Genomic DNA, 24,829 nt, shown 5'->3' on the forward strand with positions numbered 1-24,829 from the left:
GCCTGATGGAAAACACAGACTTCCTTATTTATAGCCGTAGGTCTTTTTATGGTTTTACTAATTCTCTTATAAAGAATCTTACACCTAAAGATATACATTCCCACAAAAATTTTTTTCATTCTTTCTTCTCAAATCATCAAAGTAGTAGTAAGATGTAAACACACAGGAAACTAAAGGAAGAAGTCTGACAGAAATAAACACAGCAATAATCTGAAGTAACAAAGACGATCTTCTGGTCTATAGTTAAAAATGTCTAATGATTCTGTTTTGACCATAGGAAATTTCCTTCATGTTGTCACAACACTGCAAAATTTTCAGAGGCAAACTACCATAACAATCTTATTTAACCTTAAGAATAAAAAGGTGATGGCTCAGAAGCCAGCACTGTGGCTCAGCAGGTTAAAGCCACCGCCTGCAACGCGAGCATCCCATATGGGTGCTTGTTTGAGACCCGGCTGCTCCACCTTCCCATCTAGCTCTCTGCTATGGCCTGGGAAAGCAGAAGATGGCCTGCACCCACATGAGAGACTTGGAAGAAGCTCCTGGCTCCTGGCCAGTGTGGCCAACTGGGGAGTGAACCAGCAGATGGACGACCTTTGCCTCTCCTCTCTCTGTATAACTCTTTCAGATAAATAAATATTAAAAGAAGCGATAGCTTAAAGTTACATTTCTTAAAATATACAATTTTATTGCTTAAACTTATTTAAGCACATAAGACATTATTAACCAGAGAAATGCAAAAATGTAAATATAAACTATTACAATAAATTAATATTCTAGGAACATGTCAACTTTTTTTTTGCTCTGACATATTTGCTATTTTATTCATCCCTTCTCCCCTTCCAGAAAAATAAAAATCTCCAGAACTTTCATATTTTCCCCCCTTCACAATGCCTGATACTATGAGTTAGTATTCAACAAACACACATTAGAAGTCCAGGCCGGCACTGCAGCTCAATAGGCTAATCCTCCGCCTGCGGTGCAGGCACACCAGGTTCCAGTCCCGGTCGGGGCACCGGATTCTGTCCCGGTTGCCCCTCTTCCAGGCCAGCTCTCTGCTATGGCCCGGGAGTGCAGTGGAGGATGGCCCAAGTCCTTGGGCCCTGCACCCACATGGGAGACCAGGAGAAGCACCTGGCTCCTGGCTTCGGATCAGCACGATGTGCTGGCCGTGACGGCCATTGGAGGGTGAACCAACGGCAAAAGAAAGACCTTTCTCTCTGTATCTCTCTCTCTCACTGCCTACTCTGCCTGTCAAAAAAAAAAAAGTCCAAAAAACTTAAAACTTTCCACTAATCATTCCAATAACCATAATCCAGCCCCATAATCATGAAGATTATTCCCCTATAACTACAATTGTGTAATTTTTAATTTATCAATCACCAATAAAAATCACTTTGGGCACCAAAACAAAAATTTCATGACACAAAGCAAAGTGATTTAATAGGTGATGTAATCTAACAAAACATCCAATAATTTAAAAATTAAATGAGGAGCTTCTGTACAAAAACGGGAATTAAGTTTAAGTGGTTGCAAAATAAATTCAAACCCATGCCTAGTTTTTTATAATCTGCATTTTCCATGAACATTCCCAAGTCCTTAGGCCCTTGCACTAACATGGGAAAACCTGGAGGAAACTCTTGGCTCCTGGCTTCAGATTGGCACAGCTCCAGCCATTGCGGCCAAATGGAGACTGAACCAGCAGGTGGAAGATCTCTCTCTTTCTCTGCCTCTCCTTCTTTCTCTGTGTAACTCTTTCAAATAAATAAATAAATCTAAAAAAAAAAAAAAAAAGAAAGAAAGAAAAAAGGCCAGCGCTGCGGCTCTGGTACCCCGGGGTTCTAGTCCCGGTCGGGGCGCCGGATTCTGTCCCGGTTGCTCCTCTTCCAGTCCAGCTCTCTGCTGTGGCCCAGGAGTGCAGTGGAGGATGGCCTAAGTGCTTGGGCCCTGCACCCGCATAGGAGACCAGGAGGAAGCACCTGGCTCCTGGCTTTGGATCAGCACGGTGCGCTGGCCGTGGCAGCCATTGGGGGTGAACCAACAGAAAAAGGAAGACCATTCTCTCTCTCTCACTGTCTAACTCTGCCCGTCAAAAACAACAACAACAACAAAAAAGAACCAACCATGTGGGTTAGCATTTGGAACAGCACTTAAGTCCCTCCCTGACTCCTCCACTTCTGATCCAGCTTCCTGCTAAAGCATAAGTGGGGAGGCAGCAGATGGCTCAAGGACCTGGGTTCCTGCTACCCACATGGGATAGCCAGATTGAATTCCAAACCCCTGCCTCTGGCTTGGCCCAGCACTGTGTGCTGCAGGTATTTGGGGTGTGAAGCAGCAGAGGGAAGATCACTGTCTACCTATCTCTCTCTGCGTTTCAAATAAAATGAAAATAACTGAACTGGGGCAGACACTGGGGCGCAGCGGGTTAACACCCTGGCCTGAAGCGCCGGCATCCCATACGGCTGCTCCACTTCCAATCTGGCTCTCCGCTGTGGCCTGGGAATGCAGCAGGAGATGGCCCAAATCCTTGGGCCCCTGCATCCACATGGGAGACCTGGAAGAAGCTCCTGGCTCTTGGCTTCAGATGGGCACAGCTCCAGCCATGGCAGCCAATTGGCGAGTGAACCAGCAGATGGAAGACCTCTCTCTCTGCCTCTCCTTTCTGTAACTCTGACTTTCATTAAATAAATAATTTTTTAAAAAATGAAACAATTAAAAATAGAACCAACAATGTATAGAAATTGATGTTTCATATCTCCACGTCGAAATCTAACTCCACAAAATATTAAGTGAGTTACATTTATGCTATATTACTAAGAAAGCTAGAGAGGAGAATAGGCAACATAGCAGTATTTCACTATCACCCAGTTACAAGTATGTGTATATAAAGGTATGTCTGCACCTGAGTCTACATATGAGTATACCAAAGCAACTTTAGTTATAACTGAAGTATATAATGGAAACAGTAACTTTCTGATTTGTATTTATCCATCATTCCTACATTTTCTATATTACTTTTATAACCAAAAGACAATAAATCACTTAAAAACATTACTCCACTAACCTAGAAAGTCTCAGACTAAAGTTGAACAAGCATGCTTTTCCAATCATCTTGGTTTTTATGTGTAGTCATACAAAGGAGAAAAATAAATGTTGTTTATTACAGAACTAAGATTTAAGTGATTTTCCTTTAGTGTTTTTTTTTTTTTTTTTTTTTACAGGCAGAGTGGACAGTGAGAGAGAGAGAGACAGACAGACAGAAAGGTCTTCCTTTTTGCCGTTGGTTCACCCTCCAATGGCCGCTGCGGCCGGCGCATCGCACTGATCCGAAGCCAGGAGCCAGGTGCTTCTCCTGGTCTCCCATGCGGGTGCAGGGCCCAAGGACTTGGGCCATCCTCCACTGCCTTCCCGGGCCATAGCAGAGAGCTGGCCTGGAAGAGGGGCAACCGGGATAGAATCCAGTGCCCCAACCGGGACTAGAACCCGGTATGCTGGCACCGCAAGGCAGAGGATTAGCCTGTTGAGCCATGGCGCCAGCCTAGTATTTTGAGAAGTAGGTAATGAAGGTTAAAAAACATGAGACCAATAACTTTTAAAGAATTATTATTTAAGGGCCGGTGCCGTGGCTTAATAGGCTAATCCTCCGCCTTGCGGCGCCGGCACACTGGGTTCTAGTCCCAGTCGGGGCGCCGGATTCTATCCCGGTTGCCCCTCTTCCAGGCCAGCTCTCTGCTATGGCCCGGGAAGGCAGTGGAGGATGGCCCAAGTCCTTGGGCCCTGCACCCGCATGGGAGACCAGGAGAAGCACCTGGCTCCTGGCTTCGGATCAGCAAGATGCGCCGGCCACAGCGGCCATTGGAGGGTGAACCAATGGCAAAAGGAAGACCTTTCTCTCTGTCTCTCTCTCTCTCACTATCCACTCTGCCTGTCAAAAAAAAAAAAAAAAAAAAAAAAAATTATTATTTAAGACATGAACTTTGCAAGTAATTTAAAATCTTTCATTGTAAAAAAGAATTAAGATATAATTAGGGAGGCAGTTTGGCTCAGTGGTTAAGTTATCACTTAGGATGCCCAGATCTCATGTCAAGAATACCTGGTTCACCTTGTATTTTTCCAGATTTTCATTTTACTTATTTGACAGACAGAGACAGAGAGAAATCTTCCATCTGCTGGTTTACACTCCAAATAACCACAATGCCGAGCGCTGGGCCAGGAGCCGGAAATTCCATCTGAGTCTCCCATGTAGGTGGCAGGGGCAGTTGGGCATCTTCTGCTGCCTTTCCAGGTGCACCAGCAGAAAGCTGGATCAACAGTGCAGCAGCTAGGATTCAAATGGGTTCATATGGGATGCCAGCACTGCCGTTGGTGGCTTAATCTGCTGTACCACAACACCAGCCCAAAGCCCAAGTTCTGAGTTCCAGCAACTTTGCTTCTAATCCAGTTTATTGCTAACGTGTACCCTGGGAGGCAGTAGATGATGGCTTGAGTATGTGGGTTCCTGTCACCCATGGGGGAGACTTGAATTGAGTTCTAGGGTCTTGGCTTCCACCTGACCCACCTTAGGCTACTGTAGGCATTTGGAAAGGGAACCAGCAAGTAGAAGATAGCTGTCAGTCTTTCCCCACCCTCTCTGTCCCCACCATGCCTTTGAAAGAAAATGAAAATAAAATTTTTTTAAAGATACAATTAGGACAAACCAATCTGCAAATAAGGAACAGAGTTCAATAAGCATTTTCTAAAGAAGATATCCAAACAGCCAATAAGTCCATGAAAAGATGCTCATCTCATTAGTCATTATGTAAATGCAAATCAAAACCATGATGGGATACCATTTCACACCCTCTACGATGGCTAAAGTCAAAGTTTAACAAATATCTGTGGGTGTATGTATACATATATAAGTATTGAAAAGAATGTGAATAAACTGCAAGCTTCATACACTGCTAGTTGGAATATAAAATAGCCACGACGCTTTGAAAAACAGTCTAGCAGTTCCTCAAAAGTTAAACCTAACACTTATCATGGTTTACCAATTCTATTTCTAGGGCATACACACAAAAACTTGAAACAAAGGCTCATAACAGCACTATTCCTTTTTTTATAAAAAAAATATTTATTTATTTATTTGAAGGCAGAGTTAGAGAGAGGGACAGGCAGAGAGAGAAAGGTCTTCCATCTACTGGTTCGTTCCCCAGATGACCGCAAAGGCCAGAGCTACGCTGATCTGAAGCCAGAAGCTTCCTCTGGGTCTCCCACTCAGGTGTAGGGGCCCAAGGACCTGGGCCATCTTCTACTGCTTCCCCAGGCCACAGTAGAGAGCTGGATTGGAAGAGGAGCAGCTGGGACTCGAACAGGCACCCACGTGGGATGCTGACACTGCAGGGCAGCAGCTTACCCGCTATGCTACAGTGCTGGCCCCAACAGCATTATTCTTAACAAAAGTGGAATCAACATAAACATCTACCAACTGATGAATGGATACACAAAATGTGTAACATATCCATACAATGGCCTATTTGGCAATAAAAAAAGATTAAAGTATCCATATACTAACAAATCGATAAACCTTGAAAACATGCCAAGTGAAAGAAGCCAAGCACAAAAGACCATGTACTGTATGATTCCACTTACACAAAGTGTCCAGAATAGGCAAATCCACAGAAACTGAATATAAAATAGGTACAGGGTTTCTTTGGGGGTTATGAAAATATTATGGAATTAAATTGTGGCAATCACTATGAACATACGAAAGAAACCCACTGAAATGAACCTTAAGGTATGTGAAAAATATCTCAAAAAAAATTTGTGTAAGATGACCTAACAATAGGGAAAATGAGGGTATTGTATAGAGGAACTCTCTATACTAACTTCACAACTTTTCTATAAATTTAGAGCTTCTAAAATAAAAAGTTGTATATATACACATATTAGGAAGCAAGGCAAATAAACAGAGATGGGCTAACATAGCACCACACAAGTCTAGAAAAATTCACACAGTGCCTCTGACAAAAAGCTGTTGTTTAAATATTAGATGGAAACAAGTGAGATTAGAGTTCATCACATGGTCATACAAGGGCCCATGTAGGAAGAACTGAATTTAAACATCTCAAAAAATCTCATTGCCTTCTTTTTCCTGTTTATATACAAGTTTCCAAGTAAGTTCACTTTTACACAATGCAAAAGCTTCCAGGAAAAATCTGCAAAGAAACTATGTATGTGCTGGTAAACAACAATCCCACTTTATAAATTTAAAACTACTAACTCTGCACCCTGGAAAAGGATTTTATTAGAAAAGCTTTGTAACCAGGTTATACAATATCTGTTTCTAAAAGGCTAAAAAGCCCTACTATCTACAGAGCAGACTTTACAGAGTTCAATTGCTCAATTCTGATGAAACAGAAAGAAGCCAAGATTTTTTTCATTAGTTTCTTAAATAATAAAGTATTCAAAGTGTTCAACAAGCAGGTGCTGTCAGAGTGAGACAGGAGATTTTCTGGGTGGATGAAAATGTTCTATTTCTTCATCTTATTCATGGTTATAATGCGTACGTATACTTATATTTACATGTGAAAACCCATTGAGCAAAATATAGATCTTAGATTTGTATATTACTACAAATCATATTTTGATTTTTAAAGTTTTTATTTGTTTTCATTTTTATTTGAAAGGCAGAGAAAGAGATCATTCTCCGAGTTCACTCCCCAAATTCCTGCAACAGCCAGGGCTGGGGCAGACTGAAGCCAGGAACATGGAACTCAATCTGGCTCTCTTACAACGGTGGTAGAGATTCAAGTTGCATCCCAGGTGCACATGAGCAGGAAGCTGGATCAAAGCAAAACAGTAAAACCTGGGGCTGGCACTGTGGCATGGGGAGTAAAACCACTACCCATGACACCACCATCCAATATGGGGCCGGCATATGTCCCGGCTGCTCACTTCCAATCCAGCTCCTTGCTAATGACCTGCAAAAAGCATCGGAGGATGGCCCAAGCACTTAGGCCCCTGGCAACCACGTGGGAGATCTGGAAGAAATTCCTGGCTCCTGGCTTTGGCCTGGCCCACTGAAAAGTGAACAAGCAGATGGAAAATCTCTCTCAATCTCTTTCAATCTCAATCTATCTCTATCTCTCAATATCTCTCTCTCAGTCTCTCTCTTGCTCTATCTCTCCTTCTCTCTCTTTCTCTCTTTCAAATAAATAAATCTTTTTAAAAATTTTAAAAATAAACAAGACTTGAACCCAGCACTTTGATGCGGGCATCTCAAGCAGTGACTTAGTCACTGCCCCAAAAGCCCACCCAAACACATTGATTTTAAACAATAAAATGTTAAAAAAGTTTTTCCATAAATTACTTCATTATCCCAAGGTCTGTGAAGTGAGAGTCAGATTTTGTCTGCCTTCAGGGGGTTAAAAAAAAGTAAAGCTATTTGCTTTGGTATCTCAAAATCAGAAAGACAAAAAAAGACCACCAGGGCCAGCGATGTGGCATAGTAGGTAAAGACATAATGCACGCACCCCATGGATGCTGGTTGTGTCCCAGCTGCTCCAGTTCAATCCAGCCTCCTGCTAGCAGCTTGGGAAAAGCAGTGGAAGATGGCCCAACTGTCTAGGTCCCTGCCCATGAGGGAGAACTGGAGGAATCTCCTGGCACAAGGCTCCTGCAGCCAAATGCAGACTGAATTGGCGGATGGAAGATCTCTCTGTCTCTCCCTCTCTTTCTGTAACTCTGATTTTCCAATACATAAATAAATAAATCATTAAGAAAACAAACAAAAAAAAGACCTCCCCACTCCATTCTACAGTTAAACCTTTATGCACAGATAGAATCTTGAGTTTCTGCTACTGGGAACAATAAAAGAAAAAGGGTATGAAAACAGAATAAAAGAGTTAGGGAGAAAGAATCAGAACCAATCCTCACTCATTAAGTCACCTTGAATAAGGTAACAGTCATAGGAAACACATCAATGTTCTCTTCATCCTCAACATACTGCTAAGTGCCAAATTCTTTTGTTTGTTCAAAGATTTATTTAAAGGCAGAGTGACAGATCTTCCATCCACTGGTTCACTCCCCAAATGCCCACAATACCTGAGACGGGGGCAGGCCAAAGTCAGGAGGCCAGGAATTCTATCTGGTCTCCCATAGGTGTGGCAGGGACCAAAGTTCTTGGACCATCACTGCTGCTTCCCAGGATGCATTAGCAGAAACCTGGATCCAAAGTGGAGGAACTGCAAGTGGTGATAGCTTAACCCTTTGCACCACAAGATCTATCCCCCAAATGTCAAGTCGTTGTCTACAAAAGAGAAAATCCTTTTTATCTAGAATTAGTAGTAAAATACTGCAAAGATGTCAAAAAAAAAAAAAAAAGGGAGTTCTCAGGTTCACATTCCCTCTAAAATCTATCACAGAGCTACCTCTTGCTTCCTTCAGTTTTCCTTTAAGAGTTCTGAGGTTCTATACCCTCAACGTACTTTTACCCTTTACTTCTCACCATTGACATGTTTATGGAGAGGTGAGTAGTGTACATAACCCTAATAGAGTAATATAAAGTTTGGCTCTTACTTCACAGTCACATAATTTCCGCATTTGACTAGATCTGAGCAATATTCACTTACAAAGAAACTAAGTAATAGTGCTCATTTACAAATACATACCTATACAGTGGACATACACAAGGGGCTTCAGTTCATGGAAAATGCCTGTTGTGAAAAAACTGAAACTTGTCTTTGAACTCATTTTTCCACAATCTTTCTGAAGTACCTATGTATGTTCACATACACTCAGAAACCTAATACTACCTTATAAAAGTGATATAGTATGGGAAGAAATAGTTCTTGTTACCTAAGTTCTCAACCCCACTGTCTCACAACATTAATATTTTAATGAACTTATAGTCAGAATTATAATGACCAACCTGGTTAAAATTAGCACCTTCCATTTTCAGCAGAGAAGTCTTCTATGCAAACTAAATTAATACCAATGAGTTATTTCTTAAAGAATCAGGGTAAGAGAACTGCAAGAACGTTTGCAACAAGTTTCCTGCTAATGCAGATCTTTGCAGGCAGCAAATGATGGCTCAAGTACTCAGGTCCCTGTCACCCCTGTGGGAACGTCAGTTTGAGTTCTAAGCTCCTGGCTTCATCCTAGCCCAGCCCTGGCTATTGCAAACAATTGGGGAGTAAGCCAGCAAACAGAAGATATTTCCATTTCTCTTCTCTCTCTCTCTCTCTCTCTCTCTCTCTCTCATTCTGCTTTTCAAATAAATACAAATATATTTTGAAAAATTTAAAGAGAAGATACACAGAACATTCCTCATGGCAAAATATCTTTACCAACGACAGTGACAACCATTTATCCATTTTGTAAACACCATACTTACTCCATGTCAGGCAATGTATTAGGCTCAGGAGCTACAAAGAGATGTAGATATAAGTGATACATTGGTCTAATTGGAGGATAGAAAAGCAAGCTAACACAAGGTGTTAAGGGCTGTGACGGCAGCCTTGGGGTGTAGAGGAAGCACAGAGGAGGAGCACCTACCCCAACTGGGAGGGTTAGGGAATCAGTCCAACCTCACACTTTCCCAAACAGTATGAGCTGCAGAAAGCTCAGGCTTCTCATCGTCATGGAAACATGCTGTTCTCAACACTGGTCTCTGACTGAGAGAAACATTTCCCAAAGTTATGCCTGAGGCAAAAACAAACAAGCAAAGAAACAAAAACAAAAAGAATTTAATGTGTTCCTATTTATGTAAAATTATATGTATAACACATGTATTATCAAAAAAAACATATATAGAATAATGTGTACAAAACAATTTCAGGTTGTCTCAACTTCTTTGTACCTATCTGCATTAATTTTTATGAATACTCCAGGGGCTGGCGCTGTAGTGTAGTGGGTAAAAATGCCAGTTCGAGTCTTGGCTGCTCCATTTCTGATGTAGCTCTTTGCTGTGGCCTAGCAAAGCAGTAGAAGATGGCCCAAGTCCTTGTGTCCTTGCACCTGCGTGGGAGACCTGGAAGAAGTTCCTGGCTCCTGGCTTCGGATTGGCACAGCTCCGGCCATTGCAGCCAATTGGGGAGTAAACCAGCGCATGGAAGACCTCTCTCTCTGCCTCTCCTCCTCTCTGTGTGTAACTCTAACTTGCAAATAAAATAATCTTTAAAAAAAAAAAAAAAAAAGAATACTCCAGAGTTAGGCATTGTGGCGGTAGGGGCAGTGGGGGTCGGTAAACAGCCACTTGGGATCCTCACCTCCCATATCAAAGTGCCTGGGATCAAGTCCCACCACTGCTGCTGCTGCTGGTGTTTTTTGTTTGTTTGTTTGTTTTTAAGATTTATTTATTTGAAAGAGTTACACAGAGGGAGAGGATGAGAAATAGAGAGAAGCCTTCCATTTGCTGGTTCATGCCCCAAATGGCCACAATGGCTGGAGCTGGGCAGATCTGAAGCCAGGAGCTTCTTCCAGGTCCCCCGTATCGGTACAGGGGCCCAAATACTTGGGCCATCTGCCACTGCTTTCCAAGGCCAGAGTAAAGAGGTGGATCGAAAGAGGAGCAGCCCAGACATACGCCAGCGCCAATATGGGATGTGAGCACTGCAGGTGGCAGCTTTAACCACTATGCCACAGTGCCAGGCCCACCCCACCCCACTGCTTCGGATCTAGCTTTTCACTTGGACTCTTGTCACCCACGTGGGAGACCCAGATGAAGAGTTCCCAGCTTCTGGCTTCACCCTGGTCCAAGTCTGGCTATTTGGGGAGTGAGCCAGCAAATGGCAGCCTTCTCTCTCTCTCTCTCCCCTCTCTCTTGGCTTCTCCCTCTGTCACTTTGTCTTTCAAATACACAAATCCTAACAAACAAAACTCAGGCACACTTTTTATCCCATTCTAACAAAAGTGAAACAGGGCATGCAGCACACAGAAGGTAAATACATTATTACTTTATTGCTGTACCTGTATCAATCTGATTTCCCAATTCAGAGGATTATTCATCACATAGGGGAAACCAATGCAGCATTTAGTACTAGAGCTCTTTGTTTTAACCTTGTAAGAAGGAGCAATTCTGGGAATTTTCTAGAAAAGAAAAACAGCAACCAAATCCTAATAGGCTGTTATTTCCAGGTCTGTAACTCATTTTTTAGGCGATGGAAAAACACAGAATGGCTTCTGAGCTAAGGATTAACAACTAGTTTGGTTTTCTAACAAGGTATCTATGGTGGTTTTGTAATGCACAGACAGGAAGGGGAGTAAAAGCCAAGAGATGTGCTAGAAGGTTTTGATTGTATTCAGGAAAAAATATCTAAAGAAATACATCAAAATGTTATTAGCAGGAGTGCTGGGCAATGACAACATACACAGTCTTCTACTTTCCATATTACATACATCTATTATCTTTGCACTGTTTAAAATAAGCACGTGTTAAATTTATCACCACAATAACCCAAAGTGGGGGAGGCGGTAGCTTAAGGCTGAGACTACAAACTCCACATAGGCAGAAAAATCATGTGTCTTATTACTACACGCCTAGTATCTTGTACAGTGCCTGACACATAAATAGAGGGTACTACAAAAAGCTCACGGGAAAACAGAATTAAAAAATAGATTGAGGGGCCGGTGCCGTGGCTCACTAGGCTAATCCTCCGCTTTGCGGCGCCGGCACACCGGGTTCTAGTCCCGGTCGGGGCACCGATCCTGTCCCGGTTGCCCCTCTTCCAGGCCAGCTCTCTGCTGTGGCCAGGGAGTGCAGTGGAGGATGGCCCAAGTGCTTGGGCCCTACACCCCATGGGAGACTAGGATAAGCACCTGGCTCCTGCCATCGGATCAGCGCGGTACGCTGGCCGCAGCGCGATTACCGCGGCGGCCATTGGAGGGTGAACCAATGGCAAAAGGAAGACCTTTCTCTCTGTCTCTCTCTCACTGTCCACTCTGCCTGTCAAAAAAAAAAAAAAAAGAAAGAAAGAAAGAAAGAAAGAAAAGAAAAAAAAAATAGATTGAGGAGCAGAAATTTGGCCCAGCAGTTGAGACTTATCAGAGTGTGTGGGTTTGAATCTAATCTCTGCTTCCAATTCCAGCTTCCTGCTCTTGCACACCTTGGGAGGTGGGAGATGACAGCTTAGGTACTTGGGTCCCTTCCCTTCCATCCAACTGGGAGACCCAGACTGAGCTCCTGGCTCCCAGCTTCACCCTGGCCCAGCCCTGGCTGCTGTAGCCATTGGGGAAGCTAACCAGCAGATGGTAAATGGTCTGTATCCGCCTTTCAGTTAAGTAAAAAATGAGTTATAAATTTTTAAAAAGGTAAATTAATATTGGTACAAGAGGGGTTTTTTTTGGACAGGCAGAGTGGACAGTGAGAGAGACAGAGAGAGAGAGAGAGAGAGAGGTCTTCCTTTTTCCGCTGGCTCACCCCCTAATGGCCGCTGTGCCCTGCGTGCTGCGGCCAGCGCACCGCACTGATCCGAAGCCAGGAGCCAGGTGCCCCCTCCCGGTCTCCCATGCGGGTGCAGGGCCCAAGCACTTGGGCCATCCTCCACTGCACTCCCGAGCCATAGCAGAGAGCTGGACAGGAAGAGGAGCAACCGGGACAAGAACCTGGTGTGCCAGCGCCACAGGCGGAGGATTAGCCTGTTGAGCCGTGGTGCCGGCCACAAGAGGTCTTTTGAAAGTCATCTGGAAAATGCATATTATGAAAAACTTTACATGGATTTCAAAAATTTCAGCATTAAAATAAAAAATCTATTAGTTCCATTTTTCCAAATTGTTCAAGCACCCTCATAGGTGTTTAATGCACAAATCAGAATAAATAAGAGAGTGAGTGCATATGATGAAACATCCATGGGGTGGTGCTTGCACTGTGGCACAGCAGGAAAAGCTGCCACCTGTATGCTGGCATCCCATATGGGTGCCAGTTTGAGTCCTGGCTGCTCCATTTGTGATCCAGATCTCTGCTAACAGCCTGGGAAAGCAGTAGAAAAGATGGCCCAAGCGTTTCAGCCCCAACTATCCACATAGGAGATCCAGATGAAGCTCCTGACTCCTAGCTTCAGCCTGACTCAGCCCTGGGTATTGTGGCCATCTGTGGAGTGAACTAGCTATATGGAAGATCAATCTCTGTCTCTCCCTCTCTCTCTGTAACTCTATTACAAAATAAAGAAGTAAATCTTTTTTTAAAATATCAACATGGAAAAAACATATCAAAAGAAATAAAGAGGGGCTGGCATTGTGGCACAGTGGGTTAAAGCCATGGCCTGCAGCGCCAGCATCCCATATGGATGCCGGTTCGAGTCCCGGCTGCTCTGTTTCTGATCCAGCTTTCTGCTATGGCCTGGGAAGGCAGTAGAAGTTGGCCCAAGTCCTTGGGCCGTTGCACCTGCATGGGAGACCCGGAAGAAGCTCCTGGCTCCTGGCTTCGTATCAGCTCAGCTCTGGCCATTGTGGTCATTTCGGGAGTGAACCAGCAGATGGAAGACCTCTCTTTCTCTGGCTCTGCCTCTCTCTGTAACTCTTTCAAATAAATAAAACAGATCTTGGGGAAAAAAAAAAAGAAATAAAGCAATTAAAAATCCCAAGTTTTGTAGAATGTCCAGCTAAATAAATGATGAGCTATTAACCAACATAAGTCAAACTAGAGAATTTAGGTATAAAGGAATGCAAAGAGATCACACAAAATGCCAATAAATCTGGTAGAAGACATGTTAAGTTTCAGGAAGCAGCATCAGATGGAGCTGTCTACCAGTCAGTAGGGAAAGTCATCCATATAAAGTTTAACTACCACATACCATGGTTTATGGACTCTTACTCAACAGAACACGTTGTACATATCAAAATGGAATTCACTCACTATTCTGGATGCACTAGGATCCTAAACTGACCTTTACCACCACTGATTTCTAAATTTAAGGTTATAAAGTAAGTGGCCAGCATCGTGGCATAGCAGGTGAAGCCACTGCCTGCAATACTAGCATTCCATATGGGCTCGGGTCCCTGGTCTCAGCTATTCCACTTCCAAATCAGCTCCCTGCTAATGGCCTGGGAAGGCAGCAGAAGACAGCCCAAGTGCTTGGGCCCCTGCCACACATGTGTAAGACCTGGATGAAGCTCCTGGCTCCGGCCTGGGCTAGCCATGGTGGTTGGAGCCATCTGGGAAGTGAAACTGCAAATGGAGTATCTCTTTCTGTAACTCTAACTTTCAAATAACTAAATAAATCTTTAAATAAATAAATAAATAAGTACTCATTAACTCAACAGGAGGTCTAAATCTTTATCCTAGATTAAGTTTCCTAATCCTCCTTTGCCTCCTCACTGCTCTTGGGGCTCAAAAACAATATCCCAAAATATGCTTCTTTGGACTCCAAACCAGGAACACTTGGGGAGCAGCAAATACAGGCAAGGGCTTTCCCTGAAGCTTCTTTATCTCCCAAAGACGAACACACCTGCCTCTAAAAAGTTCTTACCACAATTTCACTCAATTAAATTCATATCACAGAGGAACACATTAAAATCAAATACCACATGTAGAGCCCAGAAGAACTTTGTCCCAAGTCATTGTGTGTTCTCTAGATCCATCATCTTAAAAGTTATTCACTTAGGCTACAGTTGTGGTACAGTGGGCTAAGCCACTCCTGCAACACTGGCATTCCATATAACCATCAGTTCAATTCCTAGCTGCTATGCTTCTGATCCAGATCCCTAAGTTGTGCCCGGGAAAGCACTGTTTGGGTTCTTGATGGCCCATGTGAGGGCTATCAATGGGGTGCTAGAATCCTGGCTTCCAGCCGGCCCAGCCCTGGCCATTGTTACCATTTGAAGGAATAAATCAGCATATGGAAGATCTCTTTCTTTCTCTTTCTCTCTCCTCTAATTCTGCCTTTCAAACAAGCAAATAAAACTTTTTTAAAAATTACGTACTAACCCTGTAAAAGAACCTATTAGCTCATTCATTCCCTCACTGCTATGAGCCCTGACCACTAGGTATATGAGTTTCATATTTTGTATGGCTCTTACACATGTATCCATATTAATAAATCTGTGTTTTTTCCTCGTTAAGCCACCAACTGTCAGTTTGTTTCAGGAGACTCAATTACCAAACCTTCAGAGGCAAAGTATGATCTTCCCTCTATTGCCATAATAACAGAAAACATACACAGAATTGTTTTTTCATTTTAGTTGTAGATACTAAATCTAGAAGAACACCAATGTTTGGGACAGCAACAAGTGACATTAGTTTTATATGTAAATGTCTTTTCATTTTTATAGCCAGTTCTGCCACCTTATTTAAGGCTACAACAAAGCCTAACTCACAGAACACTGGAAAAGAGAATTTTTTTTTTTTTTAAGTTTTGTTTGAGATGCAGAAAGGAAGGATGGGAGAAAGGGACAGAGAGCAAGGGGGAGAGGGAGACAGAGACAGGGAGTGTGAGCTCACTCCTATCCACAGGTTCTCTTCCCAAATACCTGCAAGGGTCAGAACCGAACCAGGTGGATGCTAGAAGCTGAAGTCAACCCAGGTCTCCCACATGAGTGACATGGACCCAATTCCTTGAGCCATCATTGCTGCTTCCCAGGGTCTGTATTAGCAGGAAGTTTGGATTAGGAGCCAGAGGCAGGTATTGAACCCAGGTACTCCCACACGGCAGTGAGTTTCTTCATCACTAGGCCAAATGCTGCCTCAAACAAAGTTATTTTTGCGAAGTGAAAAAGAAAAACCAATTGTTCTGATTATTTCAAAGAACAACACAAATGCTCCAACTACAGAAATTAACCTTGAGTAAAATTAGAAATTTGACAATCATCAACATCTACACCTCACTATATTTATAATTCACTATCAAAACATGACATACTGAAAACAAGGAAAATACATAAAAATTTTGAGAAAGTTTGGTCAATTGCCAAATATTTCTAAACTTAACAAAAAATAGTGGCTGACGTTATAGCACAACAAGCTAAGCTACTGATTACGAAACCAGTATCCCATATCCGAGTGCCAGCTCGAGTCCCAGCTGCTCCACTTTTAGTCCAGTTCCCTGCTAATGTGACCAGAAAAGCAGTGGATGATGGCTCAAGAACTTGAGTCCCCGCTACCCATGTGGAAGACCTGGATGAAGTTCCTGGCTCCTGGCTTTGGCCTACCCCAGACCTGGATGTTGTGGCCATTTGGGGAGTAAACCACATCAAAGACATCTCTCTCTCTCCCTCTCTCTGCCTTTCAAATAAACAACTCTTTTAAAATAAATAAGTCAATAACTTAGTCTTTCCCTGGACCTGAACTGTACTGCACATAATACCATTTGGGGATATAAATGACCAGGAAAAAGATCATTCTATGAAGCCCACACTCCACCCTATTTGGGCAGACTTTTGGTTTTAAAGATTTATGTATTATTTTTTTGAAAAGTAGAGTTATATAGAAAAAGGAAGAGACAGAGAAATCATCCATCCACTGTTTTACCTCCCAAATGGCTGCAAAGGCTAGGGTTGGGCCAGATCGAAGTCAGAAGCCTGGAACTCCATCCAGGTCTCCCACATGTGGGATGTCAGTGCTGCAGACCATGTCTTAACCCACTGAGCCACAGAGCCAGCCCTACAATTAGATTCCTTAAAACATGTCTAGGAGCCAGCACTGTGATTTATCAGGCCTGTGATGCCAGCATCTCTTGTACCAGTTTGAGTCTGGTTGCTCCACTTATAACCCAGCTACCTGCTAACATGCTTAGGAAAGCTGTGGAGGATGGCCTGGATATGGGAATTAGAACTCTGTTCTAGCCCTTGAATGCTGTCAACTAACTGTGTGACCCAAATTGAGTTTCATTTCTTCTTCGTTGTTTTTTGGTCTAAAGATGTATTTATTTATTTGAAAGGTAGAATAACAGAGCTAGAGATAGAGATGTCTACTCTTTGCTGGTTCGCTTCACAGAAACCTGCAATAATCAGGACAAGGCCAAGCTGAAGTCAGGAATCTGCAACACTACTGGGGTCTCCCACAGGAGTGACAGGAACTCAGGTGCTGCCTCCCAGGTACGATAGCAGGAAAGTGAATCAGAGGTGTGGAATAGCCAGGACTTGAACTGGGCACTTAGATATGGGTTTCATCTGCTGTGCCACAACACCTGTCTCTAGAATCTCATTTTGTATCTTTATAATCAGTACAGTACCGTCTAGTTCTTATTCAGTGACACAGAACATTCCAAAGTTTAGTTCCACTATGACCTTGAGGTTGGTTTCCTAACAACAAACGAAGTAAGAGTCACCAGATACACTCAATTGGGAAGTGCAAAGTAACCCACTCTCTGCGACTTCATTTCTTTGCATGTTCACTGACTGCCTAACATGTACCCAGAATTCTGCTAGGCATTATGTCAAATGAAGGACCACTCCTGTTCACTTTCTGTGGATGTTCACAAACATTTAACATAGTAATTTAGAGCTTACAGTCACAGGAAATGTATCAGGGCATGGCAATGCCCACATCTCTAACAAGCACATTAAAGCAGGCATGTGTACGGAGGGGGCAGGAATTCTGCTCAAGTAGGAAAGAATCTGGAATTCCAAACAATTTACCCTTCCTGTTCTAGCTATAAAAATTCACACGCTTTTGTTTTCCATTAACGAGATTAAGACTCTCAAAAGGCATTTCTACACAAATGTCATGATGTAACAGTTTAAGAAAAATGAGTCGGATTCTGTCAAAAAAATATTTTGTCACATCACACTGTAGACAGTTACATGTCACAGGATTGAAGTACAGCCATCTAAGGACCAAAGTCCAAGCCAAGAAAGAAACAGCACCAGAATTTGACAGACTCCATCTGCTGGTTCACTCCCTAAGGGGCTACAACAGCCAGGGCTGAGCCAGGCCACAACCAGAAGCTTCATCTGGGTCTCCCACACAGATGGCAGGGACCAAAGTATCTGGGCCATCTTCCACTGCTTTTCTCAGGCCATTAGCAAGGAGCTAGACTAGAAATGAAGCAGCCACGACCCAAATTGCACCCATACAGCCGCAGCATTGTAGGCTGTGGCTTCACCTGCTATGCCACAACACCAGCACCAGAACACCAGAACTGCCCTTTTTAGCACTATATTCTATTGCTGGTTGGCAAACATCTCATCCCCCCCCCCCCCCCCCGTTATTAAGAAACTAAGGTCAGCAAGATTTTTCATTATTTTCTTATTACCAAAATTAGCACTGAGGAGAAAGGCAACTAAACATGAGAAAATGTTAAGAGTTCACATAGTCAAAACTTTTTTTTAAGATTTCTTTCTTTACTCAGAAAGGCAGAGTTCCAGAGAGAAAAGGAGAGACAGATCTCCCATCCACTGGTTCACTCCCAAGATGGCCACATGGGCTAGCATTGGGCCAGGCTGAGACCAGGAGCCAGGAGATACATCCGAGTCTCCTACATGGGTGCCAGGGGCCTGAACACTTGGGCCATTTTCTGCTGCTTTTCTCAAGCCATTAGCAGAGAGTTGGATTTCAAGTGGAGCAGCCAGAACACAAACCCACATGGGATGCTGGCACTGCAGGCGGCAGCTTTACCTGGTTTGCCACAATGCCGGCCCCAGTCCAAACTCTTGCAGGAATACACTGCATAATAAATATCACCAGAAGACAATGATACAGCCAATACTGGAGTATCTCTAGTGACAAAGATCCTCACAATTCAGTCTATTTCTTTGTTGGACAGACCTTACTGTAAGATGGGTCTTCCCCATAGTGAGGTGATAGCCACCTCTGCAATAGCTTGTAACTACTGTCTGTTTCCTGGAGCAATACAGATGAGGAACGGACCCCCGCCACTTACTTCAGTAGACCTGGAAGCTAAAGCTCTCACTATTCTAGACTGAATTATTGGATAGTGTAGAACATTAGTACCCCCATGAGAGTCTAAAACTCACAAGTGGATATAATATTGCAGATATAAACCCACAGTTCAAGAGCACAGGAACTATTACCTCTTGTAATTGAGTACAGTACATCTACAAATGTTCATCAATGCCAGCCTTTTTTTTTTTTTTTTAAGATTTATTTATTTACTTGAAAAGTCACAACTACAGAAAGAAAGGAGACAGAGAGAGATCTTCCATCTGCTGGTTCACTACCCAAATGGCCCCACCAGCAAAAGCCAGGCTGGGCCAAAGTCAGGAGCCAGAATCTTCTTCCAGGTCTTTCACATGCGCATAGGGGCCCAAGCACCTGGGCCATCCCCTGCTGCTTTCTTAGGTGCATTAGCAGGGAGCTGAATCAGAAGTGGAGCAGCTGGGACTCAAACCGGCACCCATATGGAATGACTGCACTGCAAGGAGAGGCTAAACCTACTGCACCACAGCGCCAGTCTAGTGCCAGCCTTTTTGCTCAGTTGCATCCTACAATTTACCTCACATTATGGTAGCTTTCAAAGAAAATGCCACTTTAAGTCAGATAATTTCTGTTAAAGAGTAGGACCTTATATTTTTGGTTACATCTACCTGAACACTTACATATTTCATATCTGTTTAGATTGTCTTAATTTTTCTTTGATGCAATATATTATATAACTCACTCAGTTTTTTGTTTTTTTTTTTTTCCTGACAGGCAGAGTGGACAGTGAGAGACAGAGAGAAAGGTCTTCCTTTTTGCCCTTGGTTCACCCTCCAATGGCCGCCGCGGTAGGCGCGCTGCGGCCGGCGCACCGCGCTGATCCGAAGGCAGGAGCCAGGTGCTTCTCCTGGTCTCCCATGGGGTGCAGGGCCCAAGGACTTGGGCCATCCTCCACTGCACTCCCTGGCCACAGCAGAGAGCTGGCCTGGAAGAGGGGCAATCGGGACGGGATCAGTGCCCCGACCGGGACTAGAACCCGGTGTGCCGGCGCCGCAAGGCGGAGGATTAGCCTAGTGAGCCGCGGCGCCGGCTACTCACTCAATTTTAATACCATTTATGAATTTTTTGGTAAAAAAAATTCTGGTAATTTTTTGCTTATCATACCATTATTCAAGATATAGATTCATACAGCCTGACAACAGCAAAATTTACAATCTATGTCATCACAACTTAACTTTATGTCCAAATATATAAGCAGGGACCGGCGCTGTGGTATAGCGGGTAAAGCTGCCACCTGCAATACCAGCATCCCATACAGACGGTGGTTAGGGTCCCAGCTGCTCCACTTTCAATCCAGCTCTCTGCTATGGCCTGGGAAGGCAATGGAGGATGGCCCAAGTCCTTGGGCCCCTGTACCCATGTGGGAGACCAAGGAGGAGGATCCTGGCTTCTGGCTTCAGATAGGCACAGCTCTGGCCGTTGTGACCATCTGGAGAGTGAACCAGTGGATGGGGGACCTCTCTCTCTCTCTGCCTCTCTGTAACTATGCCTTTCAAATAAAAAAATTAATCTTTAATAAAATACATATATATACAAGCAAACTAAGTCGAATGACAAACTGGGTAAAAGATACATGCAACACATACAGGAACAGGCCAATTCCATTTTACAAATGGTTCCTATAAATTCATATAAAATAAATCAATTAATAAATGAAACAAAGAATCAGAGTCTAGCAGTTTACAAAAAAGGAAAGACAGTTTTATACAGATAGACCTTCGGCCTCATTCACAGAAGCAATAAAATAAAACCTACAATGCAATTTCTTTAATAATCTGTCTGGGCCGGCGCCGTGGCTTAACAGGCTAATCCTCCGCCTTGCGGCGCCGGCATACCGGGTTCTAGTCCTGGTTGGGGCACTGGATTCTATCCTGGTTGCCCCTCTTCCAGGCCAGCTCTCTGCTATGGCCCGGGAAGGCAGTGGAGGATGGCCCAAGTCCTTGGGCCCTGCACCCGCATGGGAGACCAGGAGAAGCACCTGGCTCCTGGCTCCTGGCTTCAGATCAGCGCGATGCGCCAGCCGCAGCGGCCATTGGAGGGTGAACCAACGGCAAAAAGGAAGACCTTTCTGTCTCTCTCTCTCACTATCCACTCTGTCAAAAAAAAAAAAAAAAAAAAAATCCATCTGAAGAGAAAGATCAAAATGTGTGAAAACACATCCAATTTGTAAGGATAATGAAAAAATAAGCACTTTCATAGATGGCTGCCTGCATCCTGATTCTAATTCCTTCAGAGAACAACTCAGAAATACCTAGAAAAACTTCCACTATACTTACCTTTTCTTACAGATATTCATTGATGCTATTATTTTTAATAGAGAAAGTGCAAGACAGTCTTAGTTGTCAGTTCAACAGCCATTTCTCCCTTCTCTATCACAACTTACATTTTCTTTAGGGTGGTAAAGACCCAGTTTCCAGCAACTATGGCTAGTATATTCTTTCCCAAACAAAATTGAGGTCAGGAGCAGCAAAATGACACCCGAAATATAAGGAGACAGCACACAGGACATGGCTTACTGACCAACAGCACCAGCATTACATGGGAATTTAACCGAAGAATTTCAAAATTTCTGGGAGTATCTTCTATGAATTTGTATCCTAATAACCTCCCTAGCTGACTTTTATGCATACTAAAGTTCATAAGGCACTGTTAAAAAGAATTTCAGAAATTATTTTTTTCCCATTTAAAATGAGAGGGGGGTGGGTTTTGTGGCACAACAGGTTAATTCGCCATCTACACTCTAGACACAGCTGGAGTCCTGGCTATTCCACTTCCAATCCAGCTTCCTGCCATGTGCCTGGCAAGACAGCTGATGAGCGCTGAAACACTTGGGTCCATGCAAACCATGCAGTAGATGTGCCTACAATTCTCTACACTGCATTATCATTTACACTGTTAGCTTTCCACACAAATTTTCTCATCTGATTCTCCACAACTCCATAAGCTATATAAATCAAGTAGTAATATACCCATTTTAGATATTAGAAAAAAGAAATATATAGAAAATAATATCCAAACGGGGACTGAGGAGAAGGAATTGTGGTGCAGTGAGTTAAGCTTCCTTCTGCCTGGGACGAACACATCCCATTAGAGTGCCTGCCTCCTCTGCTTCCGATCCAGCTTCTTGCTAATAGACCTGTGAAGTAATAGATGATGGTCCAAATACTTGGATCCTGCTACTAACATAGGAGACCCAGATGAAGATCCTGGCTCCTGGCTTTGGCCTGGCTCAGTCATAGCTGTTAAAGGCATTTGCAGAGCTAACCAGCAAAAAGACCTTCCTCTCCATGTCACTTTGCCTTAAAGGAAAAAATTGGAACTGCAGCTTCTCAATTTTTAGGTCAAAATCTATGCTATCACACCTTCTAGCCCAGATTGTAAAATTACATAACCATATACAATAAAGATACTAACCTTTCCCAGACACTCCAGTGTTTACGCAGAACTGAGAAAAAACTCAGTTAATCCAAGTCATAACCTCAACTTGGGAAATAAAAACTCAAACTGCTTCTTGACCATCCAATAACACCGAAGCAGAATACCAGAAAGTGAGCTGCGAGTCAGCGTTGGGGGTAAGCCACTGCCTGAGATGTCAGCATCCCGTTTGGGGAATGAACCAGATGATGGAAGGTCTGTCTCTCCCTCTCTCTCTCTGTAACTCTTTCAAATAAATAAATTTAAAAAAAAAAAAAGAAGCGAGTTGTTATATTGCATACATTAAGGAAGTTCTTGCTGAGCTAATTACAATTGCTAGGAAAGTGAGAAAACAGGAGAAAGGAAGATGCAGTCAGTGAACGAATGAGAACCGAGTCCTATAGAAGCAAGAGCCACGGTTACATCACTGTTATGCTGCTGCATACCTAAGTGAGAAAACTTTGAAGAAAAAAGACATACCTCTACAAAATCCCAGCAACAGCTTTCCTTCCTTTGCATAGATGAGGATGAACAGTTCTAATCCAAAATGTCTTCCAAAAGTTCTTTCTTTAAAAAAAAAACATAGAAACAGAAGATTCATACGAAGAGAGATCCAATCCAGAAGGAAAGACGCTTTGTCTTCTAAATCTTGGAACCAAGAGCAGCTGTTCACCAGTGTCAGCATCTGCGGAAAGGGCCAGCTGTGGCTGTGTCTCCTCCAGAGTTAGGAATTACCTGCTGGGAAGGAGGAACAAGAGAAGAAAGAAATGGCACTGAATGTAATGACTAGTTGAAAAACAACCAACAGTTCTCACACTGCACAATTTTCCAAGTTCACCTTACAAAGCATTAAAAGATCCCATGAGGCAACACAAAGAGCCAGATCCAGCTGGCAATGGAGTCATCAATGACAGCAACAACCAAAGGTACACCTCAGCAGATAATCCAGCTCTCTGCTCAATAACGAACAGCATCATAAAGAAACTGTTAAGAATCACACAACCAAACACAGATAAATAGTAGTAGTCTGCACTCTGCCAAACAGACCAAACATTCTGGTACTTTATAAAACAAATATACTGTAGAACTACTAATGCATGTAACTACATCGGCAAGAAATTAAAGCAACAAATGCATATGTAGGTCTGAGAAACTACAACAATGTGGAAACAGAGGAATATAAGAGTTAATCTGATATTGTGTACCCTTCTTAGAAATCTTAGAGAAATTGGCCGGCGCCCCGGCTCACTAGGCTAATCCTCCGCCTTGCGGCGCCGGCACACCGGGTTCTAGTCCCGGTCGGGGCACCAATCCTGTCCCGGTTGCCCCTCTTCCAGGCCAGCTCTCTGCTGTGGCCAGGGAGTGCAGTGGAGGATGGCCCAAGTCCTTGGGCCCTGCACCCCATGGGAGACCAGGAGAAGCACCTGGCTCCTGCCATCGGATCAGCGCGGTGCGCCGGCCGCAGCGCGCTACCGCGGCGGCCACTGGAGGGTGAACCAGCGGCAAAAGGAAGACCTTTCTCTCTGTCTCTCTCTCACTGTCCACTCTGCCTGTCAAAAAAAAAAAAAAAAAGAAAAAAGAAATCTTAGAGAAATTGAAACGTGTTGTATTTTGGCAGCAAACTGAGGCACTATTTCTTGATAATTGATCACTTCATTAATAACAAACCACAAATTATAAAATACATATAAATCGCGGGCCAGCGCTGTGGCCTAGTGGGTAAGGCCACCACCTGCAGTGCCGGCATTCCATATGGGCAATGCTTAGAGTCCTGGATGCTCCACTTCTGATCGACCTCTCTGCTGTGGCCTAGGAAAGCAGTAGAAGATGGCCCGAGTCCTTGGTCCCCCACACCTGTTGGGGAGACCCGGAAGAAGCTCCTGGCTCCCGACTTCAGATTAGCGCAGCCCAGGGCCGTTGTGGCCCATTGGGGAATAAACTAGCAGATGCAAGTGTTTTTTTTCTCTCTCTCTCTCTCTCTCTCTCTGCTTCTCCTTCTCTCTCTGTGTAACTCTTTCAAATAAATAAAATATTTAAAATAATAAAATACAACAGTCTGAAATTAAATACATTATATGAGATTAACAGCAAGAAAAACACAGCAGAAGGAAAGTTGAGTGAATGAAAATATGTATTAATAAACCATCCAAAATGAAACTTTGAATACAAGACCGGGAAAAGAGGCAGCTGGGGTTAAAGCCCCAGCCTGCAGTGCCAACATCCCATATGGGTGTGGGGTTTGAGTCTCGGCTGCTCCACTTCCAATCCAGCTCCCTCTTGATGAGCCTAGGAAAGCAGCAGAGGATGGCCCAAGTCCTTGGGCCCCGGTACCTACGTGGGAAACCCAAAAGAAGCTCCTGGCTTCAGATAGGCTCAGCTCCAGTCAGCTGTGGCCATTTGAGAAGTAACTAGCAGATAAAAGACTCTTCTCTCTCTCTCTCTCTCTCTCTCTCTCTCTCTCTCTCTCTCTCCCTCCCTCCCTCCCTCCCTTCCTTCCTCCCTCCCTCTCTCTCTCTCTCTCTGTGTGTGTGTGTGTGTTTGTCTACCGCTCTCTATAACTCT

General features: G+C 43.6%; 1 protein-coding gene across 8 annotated transcripts in view; it reads right to left on the reverse strand.

Annotated features, from left to right (window-relative positions):
- Positions 1-24,829, reverse strand: part of TMCC1 (transmembrane and coiled-coil domain family 1) — a 239,593-nt gene that overhangs the window by 199,209 nt on the left and 15,555 nt on the right. For 2 of the 8 annotated variants that reach the window (XM_062200492.1, XM_062200494.1), the window contains exon 2: positions 22,748-23,005. In XM_062200492.1, coding sequence (XP_062056476.1) covers positions 22,748-22,952 — 205 coding nt within the window. In that variant the 5' untranslated portion in view covers positions 22,953-23,005. Of the gene's footprint in view, positions 1-9,537; positions 9,685-22,747; positions 23,006-24,829 lie in introns of those variants that run through there. The other 6 variants (XM_062200496.1, XM_062200493.1, XM_062200501.1 and 3 more) reach the window with 6 other exon arrangements.

The sequence above is a fragment of the Lepus europaeus genome, chromosome 9, assembly GCF_033115175.1.
Source record: "Lepus europaeus isolate LE1 chromosome 9, mLepTim1.pri, whole genome shotgun sequence".
NCBI lineage: Eukaryota > Metazoa > Chordata > Mammalia > Lagomorpha > Leporidae > Lepus > Lepus europaeus.